Source organism: Camelus bactrianus, chromosome 8 (genome assembly GCF_048773025.1).
Source record: "Camelus bactrianus isolate YW-2024 breed Bactrian camel chromosome 8, ASM4877302v1, whole genome shotgun sequence".
NCBI lineage: Eukaryota > Metazoa > Chordata > Mammalia > Artiodactyla > Camelidae > Camelus > Camelus bactrianus.
In genome coordinates, this window is record NC_133546.1 from 41,201,283 (window position 1) to 41,216,319 (window position 15,037).

Below are 15,037 nucleotides of genomic sequence, written 5' to 3' on the forward strand. Positions count from 1 at the left end.
TCGGGGTGGGGAGGGAGTAAAGTCAGGGAAGTCTTCCTGAAGTAAAGTCTCATTTCAGGCTTCACTATGTGAGCTCTGAGAAGAATATTACTTTCTACTGAATTAACTTATTCTGTTCTCAGAATCTACCAAGCTGGTTTTGGACTCAATACCATGTAATTAACTTTACCTTTAAGCCAATGTTTCTCACACTATGGTTTCTGTACCAACCGCATCAGTTATGTGGGGTGCTTATTACAAGTATAGACTTGGGTATAGGGGGAGGGGGCCTACCATGGGCTTACTGTTTCTAAATTCTTGGGGGTGAGGTCCAGGAAAATTGCTGCTTTAAGTACGAATTACTTGGAGATTTTGGAGTCAAATAGCAAAATAAAGAGGATATCTTTTGGTAGTGGCTCCAAATGGTTCCTTTTTTTCTCTCTCTCTTTGGATGGGGGTGTGGGTGGGGTATTTGGGGAAGACTGTAAAGGGTATAGTGGGATTAGAGTTCCACGTTGCAGACTGTCAGCCCCCCACCTCTCTCTCACCTGCAAGGTGGCTGGCTCAGAGTAGGTGCTTTGATAAGTGTATGCCGACTTGTTGAACACAGGGACACAGGTATTCATAACTTCCAAGAGTTTTAAAAATCCTTTCTTAGCTTTCTGCTCCAATCTTCCAGTGCCTCGCCAGCAGAAGCAGTAATAATGGAGTAGCTAAGGTGTGTTGGTTTTGGAGAAAGACTGAATTCAAGCCCCAGACCATCAACATTTGAGAGGACCAAGTTCCCTAAACTGCCCCCATTTATAAAGGACTAGAAATAATACTTACCTCCCAGTGTTGTTGGGAGTCTCAAATGACATAACAGGTATCTATTATAACTACGTATCAATGAAATACATCATAAATGCAAATACTTAGAGTCCTCTCTAACACATAAATGCGTTCCATAAATGCTCTTTCAAACCCAGGCAGCGCACTCTATTCCTTCATGTCTGTAATAGGTCCCTTTAATAGGTCAGAACCTCAGAGCAATTATCAGCAAAAAAAAATGAAAAACCAAATGAAACCGGAGACGACCCGGTACACGGGCTGTGGAGTGCAGCCCAGCGGGTTCGAGAAGGCCAAAGGGGTGCGAGAGTGGTCTCTCCCCGCCCGGCTCGCAGCACGTGGTCCCCTCGGGCGGGAGCTTCGCGACAGTGGGGGAGGGGAGCGGCGTGGGATGTCGCGGAGGGGGTCTAGGCGGCCGGGGCTACGGTTGGGGAGGCGCTGACTGCGCAAGCTCGGGATAGGCGCAACCACTGTGCCAAGATCCGAAGGGGACAGCGTTTACCCGGCTCCACGCTTTCTTTATCTATTTGCGCAGTGAAAGCCTGTTTTTTCAAATAATCGTTTTACGACTGTATTTGGAGCCGCACTCTGCAAGTTGTTCATCATTAGAAGGCCTCTTATCTCAGGACTGAAGAGGCCTCTTTCTCTAGTCCTGCCCCCTCCTCCCCCGTGGAGTCACAGTGGACGCGTCCCACCTCCCCTCAGCCTCCGGAGGTGGTTTGGCTGCCCGCCCCCCCCTCCCCAGTGTCGCGAGTTGGCGCCGCTGCCAGCCCCCGGTCCGCGTTCTCGGACCCTCGGCCGGGCGGTACCGAGCCCTCCCGGCGCCCCCTCCTCTCCTACCTCGGGCCTGCCCTTCCCCGTGGGACTGCCACCCCCCACCTTCCCCCCGGCACTTTTCTCTCCCCGCCGAACCGCGGCGGCAGCAACAGCAGCGGCAGCAGCAGCAGCAGGAGGAGGAGCCGGAGCCCGGAGGCGGCCGTGGCCGGGGAGCCCATGGCGTACAGTCAGGGAGGCGGCAAGAAGAAAGTCTGCTACTACTACGATGGTAAGAGGCTGGGCCGGCGAGAGGGTAGGCGGGCAGCGGCGCCGGGCCCGGAGCTTCACCGGGCTCCGCGGCCGCCGTCGCGAGTGGTCTCCGGTGCTTGAGGGATCAGGAGGAGGGACCGACGTTTGGCCGCATCTTAACTCATTCCCGACCCGACGCCGTCGGGGAGCCTCTGAGGCGGGAGCCAAGTGGACGCCTTCTTTTCCCTCCTGCCCCTCTCCCTCCGGCAGTGCGGTCCGCTGCCGGCCTACCCCGGCTTCGAGCTGGTGCGAAGGAAACGACCCTCCCTCGCGCTTCTCCAGCCCCTTTCCCTCCCCTCTCTCGTCCGCCCCTTGTGGGAGCGGAGGTTTAGGGGTGCCCTGCTCTGGTCTCCTGCACCCAATCCCTTCCCCCAGGCCCAGACGCTACCCTGGCCCAGAATGCACACAAAGCCCCGCGGCCACGGGAGCTCCGCCCCTCCAGCCCGCATCCCTCCCCTCTCCTCCCCTCCACTCCGTCCCTAACCTGGCCCGAGCGTCTTCTCTTTTCTACGCCGCCGACCTCACCCCAGACCCCTCGACCCGGGTGGGTGCTGGAGAGTAGCCCCTGAGGGTGGGGGCCCATGTCCGCGTTGAGACACGCTCACACCGCTGTTTTGCGTGGACTCCATCCCTCTCCTTTGTTCGCCGGGTTCTTTGAGCGCCACTTTCTCAGCATTCAAATGAAAAGGCTTCACTTCCTCAATAAAATTGAGGGTTTTCGAGTTTGAGGTAGTCCCTCTTCGCGGGAAATAAGACGGTGGTCGGGCAGCGTTGCTGCTTGTGTTGTAGATCAGACTCGATGGGTCCTGGCTTGCCTCTGTGAGGGGTGGTTACCACCCACTTCTTTGTTGCTCTTTGTTCGATCAGGAAATACACCCTGCTTTGGAGGTGTAGGACGGACAGCATTGGCATCTTGCTTGCGAATGCTGTTTCTAGGTGGTGGGAGTACTGGTGTAGGAAAACTTTGAGGAGTAGTGCAGAAAATACTAAATAATCAGGTAAGCTTGAGCTCATGGTACAGTAAATTATAAAAGTTGGAAATTTTTATTTTAGGGGTTCTTGTCGTTTGCAGTTTGAGCAGTAACATTAAGTCTTTTTGAATCCTGTTTCCTGCGCCAGCCTAAATTGCGCTGAACGAAGTAGTAACCTGTTTCACAGATTTCACAAAAATATTAACTTGATAAATAATCTCTAGTAGGTTACTCTCCAGAGAAGAAATTCTGAAATTTAACAAAGAAGCTAGGTTCCATGATCTGAAAGTCCATTCTGATTTGTATAAAGCAATACAAATTTTGGAATCTCTTTCCTACATTAGGTGTGTTATAAATCACAAAATCTTAGAGCAGTGGAAGGATCTTAACAGCACTAGGTCAGAATAAATCTGACTTTAATTTTAAAATGGCCATACCATCTCTCTTCCGTTAGCAAGGATAAGTCATTTTAATGCCTTTTATATAAAATAACTACTGTGCTTACAAAAGAAATTAAATTGTTTGGTATTTGGTAGCTAGTGCTAAATAGTAACAGCCATATTTTAAAAATATTTTTTGAAAGGACCACGTATATGTGTAATGCAAACTGTTTTGAAATTATGCCATCATGGAGAGATGGAGATGGGTATACATTTTAATTTTGACATGAATCATTGAAGTTTCTTAAAGTTTATTCTTTAAGAATCCATGTTTATTTTGGGTCACTGGCCTTGCCTTGCATTCCCTAATCAAGTTGGAAAGTAAATAACCGTGTCAGTTAAATTTTTTAAATGATATTCTTTCTAAGGTTTAGAGATTTGCTCTTGTCAGGGCTTGGGGTAAAGGAGAAAGATTCAAAAGGTTGGGGTAACTTATGCTAAGACTCCCGCAGCTGTTAGTTACTGTTGGCAGTGATAGTCTCTGATGAAGTAAGCTACTTGAAACTTCTTATCACCAGGCTTGAACTGTAGAACCTGGACGTACACTTAAGTAGAGTTTTAGGAACAGCTGTTTGTTCCTGCGCCCATTTATCATGATCCTTTGTTGAGGGAATGAGAGCAAGCAGTGTCCTAAAGGCAGGATGCTGACTTGATAGGAAAGGTAGTCTTGGAATTGTGACTGTCAATACTTTATAGTGTGGGCCATTCAACTGCTTTATCTGATGGTCTTCAACAGGTGTATAACTGAATGTTTGGTTATCTCTGGTTAGGTTATCTGTCTTTTGTTGTGAATCTTCCTTAACTTACTTTTGAAATGGAATTTATTGCTTACTTTTGGAATATGCATTGGGTTCTTTGGGAGTGGCAACTAAAATACTTTGCAGAGGTTATTAAATTGAATAGGTATATTATGCTAATTCTTTGTATATGATTAGTATGTTAAGCTGTGCAGTTAATCCCAAAGCTTACATTTTTATCACCACAAAACCCCCTATTTTTTAAGCTTATAAAGATAGCAGTAGTAGTTTTTTTAATTGTGAAGAAAGAGGATGCTGGTAAAGCAGCTTGTGCATCAATGAATTGTCTAAGATACACAGCATGGATTGGATTGGGAGTGAGTAATGTCAGTAGTAACAGGGGCATAATAATCTGTTAGCCTAAACTAGCTGGTTTTAACTTGTTAGTAAAGGAAGTAGAAGGAATAAAGATAAGAGGAAAGGAGTGAAGTAGCACATTCTATAACCAAAGGAATCCTACCTCTATGCTTACTGTGACCATTAGGCGTACTCCTGGTGACATAGAGTCCAGCAAATGAAAGGGACTTCTAAAGACATGTACTTTTCTCTGTACGTGGTACAGTCCTCAGTATCATACCGTTTAGATGACTGGAATGATGGTTCCAAGTGAATCTTCAGGCATTGATGTATGAGGTATCCTTAAACTTGTGAGGAAAAGTAAAAGAAGCTCTTCTCTTGTTGCAGCTATTGACTCATGACTTGTTTCCATAAAGGTATATCTAAATTTTAATCATCTAGTATATACTGCAAGGTTATTAATAATCTGTAAAATGATATAGTTAGTCACTGAGATCCCTTCTGGCTTTAAAATGATGTGATTTCTGTATTTAAATGTAAATAGCAAACCAGGCTGTGTTAGGCTCTAATTACAATATTCATATTTTTAATACTTTATCTAGAAATGTTAACTATACTTTGTTTTAAATTAAGATTTAGGCCAATCACATTTAGTGTCTTTTACTGTGTATACAATATAAGGTTGTATATGTATATAATTTATATAATTATATACATTGCTCTGTGCTCTACTTTTTCTTCGTCTGATAGGATACATCAGAATGTTTGGAGAGAGAAAAGCACTCAACTGTACAAAGAGACTATAACAGTTACCAAGATCGTGTCATCCAGTATACTCCTAGTTTACTGTAGCACATTAAAAGAATTCTACTTGTCAGCCAACTATTGACAGATTTTCTTAGACTTTATAACAGTGGTGCCAAAGTCTTTTGCTAGGTAGCCTTTAATATAACTGTATGGGTTCTTAGCTGTAGTATAAATCATTATTATCCATAAAATAGGTAATCATTTCTTTGGGAACAAATCAGGGTGCTGAATGAATTACACCAGTGGTTTATAAGTATCATTAGTTTTAATTGCACATCATTAATTTAAAATAGTAGAGCATAAGAATGAAATTTTCATATACTTGGATCCTCTTACCCCAGATATTTTTACCATTTACTTCAAGTTTCACCTTATCAGAGAAGCTTTGCCCTATTACCCCATTATATTTTTTCTCCTTATCAATTGTAGCACCTAACTTTTGTCTCTCTCCCCACAAGAATATAAACTTCATAAGGATAGAGTATGTTTTGCTGATGTCTATACCTCTGCCATCCTAAATAAAAATAAATAAATAAATATTCTTGCATTATTGATGAATAAATGATTAACATGTTATATTTTTATAAATAAAGCACTTTCATGTAATAATCTGTCTAATTCTTACAGCCACTCTGAGTTACAGACAGGTAGGATGAATGGCGTCTTGTTTCCCATGAAAATAGATTTGTATCTCTGTTTGACTCAGTCCACTACTTAATCCTTTTCTACAGTGTCTAGTTTTAATGTCCAAGAAGTCAACACCTGGTACCTAAAAGATTTTTCTATTTTCCTTTGTTGACACAAAAGTGAAACTATTTCAACTGCTTCCAAAAAAAGAAGTTTCTCTGCTACCAAAAAAAAAAAAAAATTAGTAGTAATTATTTCTTTCCTTTGAAAAACCCTTAATGAAAACAGTTGGAATTGGGGAGAAGGGGTAGTAATCTCTTAGGGAATGATAATAGCATTCAAACATGGATGAGATCAGATTTAAAAGAATGAAGTCAACTTTGGATTCAGGAATATCATATGATCTTAAAGTCCCTACTATGTGCCAAGTAGACAAAAAATTAAAAATCCCAAGAAGGAAATAAAAGACAGCATTAGATAGTAGGAGAGGGGACCTTTGTGGGGTAATTAGACAGGGAAAGGCCAGAAGAAGAGAATGGGCCAGCCTCCTTAAGAGTTTTCCTACATCTTAAGACATTGAAAACTGTTAAGACACTTGACAGAGAGGAAGCCGAGAGGAGGGAACCATAAGCTGCCAGCCTGGGTAGTAAAGGGCCTGAACATACAAGACTTTGTGAATATTCACAGTTTTGCTGCAGAATATTTAATGTTTGATTATAGAATGCAGCCCAGACTCCAGGATGTCATGTACTATATGGCAGATGTATCATATTACATAAAATCTGAAAAAAGAATTGAAATGCATCTAGTCCCAAGACCTTTGGATAAAAGAGATTATAGAGATTTGGACTTTATTCAGGAAGCAGAAAGGCATTGAAAGTTTCTTAAATAGAGAGAACTCTGGGAAGTGGAGAAAGGATGGTAAAGAGTGATAGAAAATAAGACTGAAAGCAAGAATGGAGTATATATATATTGGTCCACATACAGTGTAATGGTTGTGACTGATAGACTCGGACATATTTAAGAGACGCTTTGAAAGTAGAACTTGTTGATGGATTACAAATGGAGTTGGGCGTGGTGATTGATGACTGAATAAAGGATAACTCCTAAGTTTCTGAATTGAGCGGTTAAGTGACTGATCCCTGAGAGAAGAGGATTCAGGGCAGCACTTCTGCTTCATTGACCTACGCAAGTACCTGCCTGGCACATGGTAGGCTCTTGATTTGTTAAATGAATGAGTGAACTTGAGAAACCCCTGATATTTAAAGGTTGGTGAAGGAGTGGCTGTGGAGTGGTAGTAAAACCCAGGAAACTGGTATTATGGAAGCCAAGACTCCAGATGTTTCAAGAAGGAGAAGTGCAGTGTGTTAGTTGCTAATAACTCCTGCTAGTGGACTAAGTAGCCTGTGGAAGACAAAAATGGTACAGTAGCTTTCTGCTTTTCCTGATTCATTTTTTAGTCAGCTTATCTTCAGGGGTAAAGGTTCTCAGAGTCCTGAAATTGAAATGATCTGACAAGTGAAAACAAAATTTTTGTAACTCATTTGGAATGAAAGCATAATCTGAATTAATATTTGTGATCTTTATTCCACTTATTGTGAATATTAACACAGTTTTGCTGTAGAAATATTAATGTTTGATTATAGAATGCTGCCCAGACTGCAGGATATCATGTAATATATGGCAGATGTATCATAGTACATAAAAAAGTCTGAAAAAAAAATTGAAATACATCTAGTCCCAAGGCGTTTGGGTAAAAGAGATTACAGACCTTAGTAGCCACTTCCATTCTGATAGCTTCTTGATGAATGAGCAGTTTTGAAAATTTTGCAGATAACCAAGTCTCTTTGGTAATTTCTTCACATTGACAAAGTTTTTTGTATTCAAGGAACCACCTTGAGCTAACTTTTCTGGATACTTATTTCATTGGTAAAGCATTTTTAAGTATTTTGATTAAAATCGGGATAACATAAATGCCCAAATTACTTTGCTGACCATTTAAACAAGATGAATGAAATTCATAGGTTTTTAAAACTAAGAGAAGCTGTTTAATCTTTATTAAAAAGTGATGGCTACAAAGCAACCATAGAGAATTTTGAGATACGGGATTAAGCAGGAAAAAGTTGGAGATGGTTCTTTTAGACCCTCCCCTTACATTTTGGAAGAATTCTTTATAAACCAATTATCTGTAACTTGGCCACCTTTGTGGACATGTATCATATAGGTAGTGTGCATATTCTTGATGGCACTAAGGCTCCTAAAGTGTAGCAGAGAAACTTGTTGAAAGCTATGTATATTCATGTAAAATTTTAGGACCCTGTTTGTAAAAAATAAGTTACTTTGATGACTTAGGTAGTGTCTTTTGTTCATTTTCTTTAAATTAACTGAGACCCTAAGCCTTTATTAAAATGTTTGTACTCCATATTATGTCCTTTTCTTGCTGGGCTTCCCCTTACCATTTCTTTCTAGTGAGTATAAGTGCCATTGCTTTCCCATTGCTGCTTAAGAAGACAGGCAGAGTTTGCCTGAGTTTGAATCTAGCTCTTTTACGTGCTAGCTGTGTGACTTTGACAACATTACCTGACTTGACTGCACCTCACCCACATTATTATAAAATAGGAACAATGGCAATAATGCCTACATCATAGAGTTTTCGAGAAGATTAACAGATAATACGTGTGAGGTGCTTATAATAGTGCCTCCCAGTAAGCTCTCAATAAATGTTAATTACTGCTAACATCTTTTTTTTTTCCCCAAACACTCTTGCTGAGAAATTACAACTGTGCTCTCCCTTCTGTAGATTGTTGTGGTCGTTCCCATTATTGGATTAATGGTGGCTTTTTATTGGATTCCCAGTATGTACGTAACTAAAGTATTTGCTCCTATGATGTGGTAGATATTAGGGACATTTCATCTTGGTAATTCTTACACAGAGGCAGATGGAAGTTATATGAAGACTAAAGTTTCTTTGTTCTTATTCTTGTGATCTCCTTTGGTAGGGATGATAACTTAGAAATACCTTCCTTGCATTAACTTGGGTCCATGATGCTTTGTAACTCTTGTGGGCTTTCTACATCTAAGAATTCATTGGGACCAGGCTGCTTTCAGGGAACTATATTACATACTGCCAGATGTGGAGCAGAGCTTTACAGCTTGGTAGTAGTTTGTTTCCTGCATTCATAGCCTCTGAATTGTGATAAATGCAGACGAGGGTTCCCATAGCTCTGCTTTGCTACTTGTCTGTATTGTCTTAGCTTTATTGTTGGCACCTGCATTAAGAAAGGTGGCTTTCTCTTTAAATGACCTTGTGTTTATATGAATTGTTTTCAGAAGAGAGCTTGTGTTGAAAATGAACAGTTAAGTAAATTAGAGGTATGATACCAACAAAATCAAGTAGTAGTATTAGAAACAAGCATGTTGTAAAAGTGAATGTTCATCCTGGACTATTATCAAAAATATGAAAGAGAAGCAAAAGTTTTTGAGTTCTTAGCTTCCACTAAACATCAAAAAAGAAAAGTGTGTATTTAGGCAGGATTTTAAAAGATTTTTTTTATTTAGAAGGTGAGTAAATGGCATTCTTCATCCTTGGTTTTTATTATATGAACTCATGTTTAAATAACTACAGACCATTAAAATCAGCTCTGCTGTCCTAATAAAATTTTAGAATTGCTTATTTAAAGAACTAGAATTAGTACTGAAAATAATTTCTAATAAAGGCTGTTGTAAATGTTGCCCATTACATTAGAAAAATAGTGTATATTTAAGTGGCATGCTTAACACTTATTATTATAGAAACACTGGATCTTTACCTGAAAGTATTAATTTTACTGGAATTTCATAGATTAAAATCTGAGATTTGGGTTTAATTTGATTTAAAATAAGTCTTACGTGTAAGTTTTAAGACCTTGGGATATAAGATGTCATAAAATGATAGGAATTATAAATTTTTAATCATGAAGAATGAAGCAATATCCTTATTAACTTGAAAAATATCATTAGTATGTCATCATAGCAAAATTTTATTTAGGATCCCAATTTCACTTACCAAAATTTCCTTTATTGCCTGTGATATGGATATATAGAACATTTTACCAATGATGACACCAACTATACCAACTATAAAGGATTTATGGGATCTCAGTGAATCATCCAAGAAGGAATACTTGCTATAAAATTTTTTAAGTCATATCAGTGAAACTCAGAGAATTCACCTTAAGCATCTGAATTTGCCAGTGACTACTAAAAGATATCATGTTAAGGAGTGAAAACTACCTTTGTAAGTGAGTAAAGAATATTTTGTTTGGGCTAACCCTAAGTAAGAAAGTTCAAAAAACTGAAAATCAGAAAATCTTGCTTGCCTTTGTGTATGAACAAATATAACATATTAATGGAGTCATTGACACGTAAAAGTGTGCATAATATCTTGGTTTTGGCTAATATAGCTTGAAAGTTGCAAAATCTAGAATCAATATTTAGGGTCTTAAATAAAGCTTGTTAAATAGGTGATAAATGTTTTCTAATGATCAACACATAAATTTAGATAGTTTGTGAAGATACTGTTATTTGTATTATTTATTTTGTCTCTTCTATTTTAGGTGATATTGGAAATTATTATTATGGACAGGGTCATCCCATGAAACCTCATAGAATCCGCATGACCCATAACTTGCTGCTAAATTATGGCTTATATAGAAAGATGGAAATATATGTGAGTATACTTTCTGGTAAATAGTCACTGATTTTTTTTTTTTAATTACTACTTTGAAACTGTTTTCAAAGTTAGAGGGCATTTAGCAGATGAAGTGGTCTGAAAAAAACAAACTCCTCTCTTTGTTTTATTCTTTAGAGAAAACTTGAGAGCATGGGAGCTGTGGCCTCTTTTTTTCCCCTTTTCCTTCAACCATTTTTAAAAAGTTTCCCTCATCCCAGGTTTTCACATATCTGGAGAACAATTTGGCATAATAAATATTTTTGTTATGATAATTATTGACCTATCTGTGCTGTTAAAGAGTTGACCTGGAGCTATTATAGAAGAATTATACAGAATATTAATCCTACAAATATTTGTTGGCATATGGAACACCATGTTAGCGAACAAGCAAAGTATCTATTTTGTAAAAAAAAAAAAAAAAAGATGGGACTGTATAGCAACAGATATGACGCAATAATTCTTATCTATTTGGGGAGAAAAGAAAGACTTGAAGCAGATAACAATGTTGGGCAATATATATGAGTTTCTTTCAGATAGACCTTTAGGGAAGAGGAGGTGATGGATAAGACTTTCAGTCAGAAAGCCTTGTGGAAGAAGTGTGTCAAAGTGCAGGAATAAGGATGATTAGGAGAGTCAAATGAAAAAGGAAGAGGAACCATGGACAACTAACAGGAATCAATCTCGTTCTACCTGAATGAGTCTAAACCTTCCTGAAGCTTATTGGTCATTGTTGAAATTACTGGATATACAATAAAAGGTTTATGATAAAAAAAATGAGAGAAAGTAGAGTTTATGAACATGGATTTGTCTTTAGAAGGTTTGACCTGTTTACACTAAAATAAAATGAGTGATTAATTCATAGCTGGTGTTAGACCTGCCTGACCCTTTTAAAGGAATGTGAATTATCTTTGAAATTGATTACTGTTTCCTGAAACACACAAATATGAATTTGGATTATCTTTAAAATTTATCTATTTTGTTCTGGCAGACCTAGTTCTTTTGAGGGTATTGTTAGGGGAAATTTTGTATACTTTGTGTTTGGTAACCCTGATATAACTAGCTGTAATTCCACAATTCTGACATTTATTTTTCTTCACAGAGGCCCCATAAAGCTACTGCTGAAGAAATGACAAAATACCACAGTGATGAGTACATCAAATTTCTACGTTCAATAAGACCAGATAACATGTCTGAGTATAGTAAGCAGATGCAGAGATGTACGTTTCTATGTTAAAAGTATATATTAGTAGTGATATAACTACAAATGAGTATTTTTAGAAATTTATTAGCGTTATCCAAAAATAGGTATTTTTCCTGATCTAATATTTTAAATATTTATTAGTTTGAAACGCCAGTGTAACAATGCTAAAGCCACTTTAAAAACAAAACAAACAAAAAACAACCTACCTGAAGCTTATTGGTTTGTCAAGCTCCCAAAGCCCTGTTAAGATGTTCCCTGCTCTTTGTTTTGGTTCCTTGTTAACCTCACTCCCTTGCTTTAAAAAAAAAAAAAGAGAGAGAAACTGTGCTTTGATTGGCCTTATCTCTTGTGTATACCCCTTGTCTTCTGTTTGTGTGCTTTTTGAACTATTCCAAAAAGTTCAAAAACAAAACTTGAATTTGCCTCCTGCTGGCAACTGTTTATATTGTGTTTACAAGTGTTTATATACTTACACTGTATTAGGTATTGTAAGTAATCTAGAGATGATTTAAATATAAGGGAGGATGTGCCGTAGGTTATATGCAAATACTGTATAAGGGATTTGAGCAGCCCCAGATCTGGTATCCTCAGGGTCCTAGAACCAATCCCCTGAGGATATTGAGGGACAACTATACATATACTCTGTACTTTCTTTTTTTATGTTAGTGAAGCTTTTGATTCTCTTCTACACAATGTTCTCTTTCGTAGGTAAGAAGTATTTTATTATTACAGATTGGTTGGCTTGAAGGTGGAATGCAAAATGTCATTCTTAAAGGTTGATACTGGAGTTTATTCTCGTCAATGTTTTTGTTGATGGACTTCAGTACTTTTTTTTTTAAAGAACAGTTTCAATAATACTAAATTAGGTGTAGTTTGTAGGCATCTCATAAATTCATCAAACTGTTGCCAGTAGATGCAACCAGTTTTCCAGTTTCTTGTCCCGTCCCAGAAAGAATTCAGAGACAAGTGTTAGAGGTTAGAAAAAGTGAAGTGAGGATTTTTTAAAGGATGGATAGTACACTTCTCTAGGGGAGAGCTGGCAGGCTCAGTTGAGCAGCTGCCCTGTGTTTCTTTGGCAAGTTAGTTACATAGGGTGTAAAAATGAATCAGCGGAATATTCGTTGGGGAGGGACGGTTTTGGGGTCATATTCCCTGATTATCATCCCAACTCCACCTTCCCAAAGGGAGGAGGGATTTTTGTCCTTATTTAGTCTGGATCGGAAGTGTCATGGTGTCAGTGCATGATGGGTACTTCTGATCTGCAAGGCTAATTTTATTGAGATGAGGGCATAATGAGCAAAAGGTTACATTCGGACACTGGAAATTCCTGCCTTTTCTCACCTTTCTTTGTCTACAGGCCACTCATCACCCCAAAAGGTGTGATGCCTTATCAGCCCAAAGGTTCCTGCTTTTCTTTCTCCACCCAGGGACCCCCTGGTTCTTACATGATGTGTGGTTTCCTGCATTTGGCTTGTGTCCCTTCTTTCTGCCCAATTCTGGCCATTTGGTCTGTGTCCCCCTTTCTCTGCTCATATCTAGCTATCTACCTGCTCTAACAAAACTTCATATATGTTTCTACTGTAGATGATCTCATTTAATTCAGTAAAATACTGTTAATGTAAGTAGATATTATTGTCTTTGTTTTCTCAGTGAAAGTTCAGGCTTAGGTTAAGAACTCATGGGTAGCCCTAAGGCAAATGAATTAATGGGATTGGTTTAAAATTTACATAATTGTATTAAGGTTATGATCATATCAAAACAGCAAGAAGCTAAAATTTATTCATTATAGTGTTAATAAACTAAGGACATACAAAGATATATCAAATAATGAACCTTTTTTTCTTGATGAAGGTATAAATTGAGGGGTGAGGAAAGACTGAAAGTGGGTTATATGCATCTGTGTTTGGTTCTCCCAGTACTAAGGAACTAAATATGTTAGGATATAATGCATATCTGTGTGTGTTGTCACCTTGTGCCTTAATTACTCCTTTCTTCTCCATCTTTTGCTTCTTCTACATCTGTCAAGAACTTAATTAATTCTTAACTATCTTTCAAGGTCAGTGCTAACCACTGACATAGGCAACCAACTGTTACATCTTTTTGATACTCACTAAAATGCATTTACAAGTTATGGATGTTCTGTGTACTTAAGGAGTTTTAAAGAATGTAAATCATAAACCAATTAATGTTACTTAATTTTTAGAATCTTGATTAATTTATTGTGTATTTAAGGAGAAATGCCTAAAAAATTTAAGCCTATGTTTTAATTAAGATAACATCAGATCCCTTTTATATTTTGATAGCTATTAATTTCTTGTTAATAGAGCAGACATACTCTACAGACAATCCTGCTAAGAATTGGTGGCGGTGGCGGTGGTGGTATATAGCACTTTAATTGCCTTGGGTAAAACTGCAAACTTTAGATTACTGCTGTGATGCATGTTTTATGATTGCATCAAACAAAAATATTTGTAGGGAAAAGCTTTCATTGTTTCACAGAGGGACTGAAATTAATGAAATCCATCTTCCACAGTTAATGTTGGAGAGGATTGTCCAGTGTTTGATGGACTCTTTGAATTTTGTCAACTTTCAACTGGTGGCTCAGTTGGTAAGTACCCTGATTTGATCAAATTCAAAAGTTGATTTGAACTTGGTGTGTACCTTTTGGGTTATTTGTTTAAAACAGAAGTTTTAATAGTGGTGAATTTTGATAAGAAAAAGCGGTATGTTTATAGTAGAGTACGTTGTCTTTACCCACATCCCCCCGCTCCATGTTTTGTGACCACAGTGGCTCAAACTTTTTTTTTTAATTTTTAGTTTTTACTTCTGTTGCATTTTCACTTAGAGACTTCCTTTTCCTCCCTTTCTTCTAGCAACCGTTGTCACCACCACTTTCTATCCATATGCTTTTATTTAATCAGGTCACCGTTACAGGATAATATTTATCTAAGGAGAAACTGTTAGTAGTGCCCCATGGAATCATTCTTACCTTTAATAATTTTATATGTACTCTTTTGCTTATGCATGGCATACTCTTTCCTGTGGGACTTTTGTTTTAGTCTAGTTATACTGATTTTTTTTATTTTTAAACATTAAAAAAGTCTCCTCTGTCTTATTTATTAGCTGGGGCTGTGAAGTTAAACCGACAACAAACTGATATGGCTGTTAACTGGGCTGGAGGATTACATCATGCTAAGAAATCAGAAGCATCAGGATTCTGTTATGTTAATGATATAGTGCTTGCCATCCTTGAATTACTAAAGTAAGTTAATTTGTGTTGGTATTTTTCCTGTGAAAAAGTGTTTTAATTAAAA

At 38.4% G+C, this 15,037-nt stretch overlaps 1 protein-coding gene and 1 long non-coding RNA gene across 4 annotated transcripts in view; one reads left to right on the top strand and one right to left on the bottom strand.

Moving 5' to 3' along the window:
* The window catches only part of LOC123619770 (uncharacterized), a 68,131-nt gene extending 66,636 nt beyond the window's left edge, over positions 1-1,495 (bottom strand). For 2 of the 3 annotated variants that reach the window (XR_006728439.2, XR_012508662.1), the window contains exon 1: positions 528-1,495. This is a non-coding gene — a long non-coding RNA (uncharacterized LOC123619770). The remainder of the gene's footprint in view (positions 1-527) is intronic. The other variant, XR_006728440.2, reaches the window with a different exon arrangement.
* A 33-nt stretch (positions 1,496-1,528) lies between these two features.
* The window catches only part of HDAC2 (histone deacetylase 2), a 28,920-nt gene continuing 15,411 nt past the window's right edge, over positions 1,529-15,037 (top strand). The window contains exons 1-5 of the mRNA XM_074368468.1: positions 1,529-1,852; positions 10,407-10,519; positions 11,622-11,739; positions 14,257-14,331; positions 14,847-14,985. Of these exons, the coding sequence (XP_074224569.1) occupies positions 1,801-1,852; positions 10,407-10,519; positions 11,622-11,739; positions 14,257-14,331; positions 14,847-14,985 (497 nt within the window). The 5' untranslated portion in view covers positions 1,529-1,800. The remainder of the gene's footprint in view (positions 1,853-10,406; positions 10,520-11,621; positions 11,740-14,256; positions 14,332-14,846; positions 14,986-15,037) is intronic.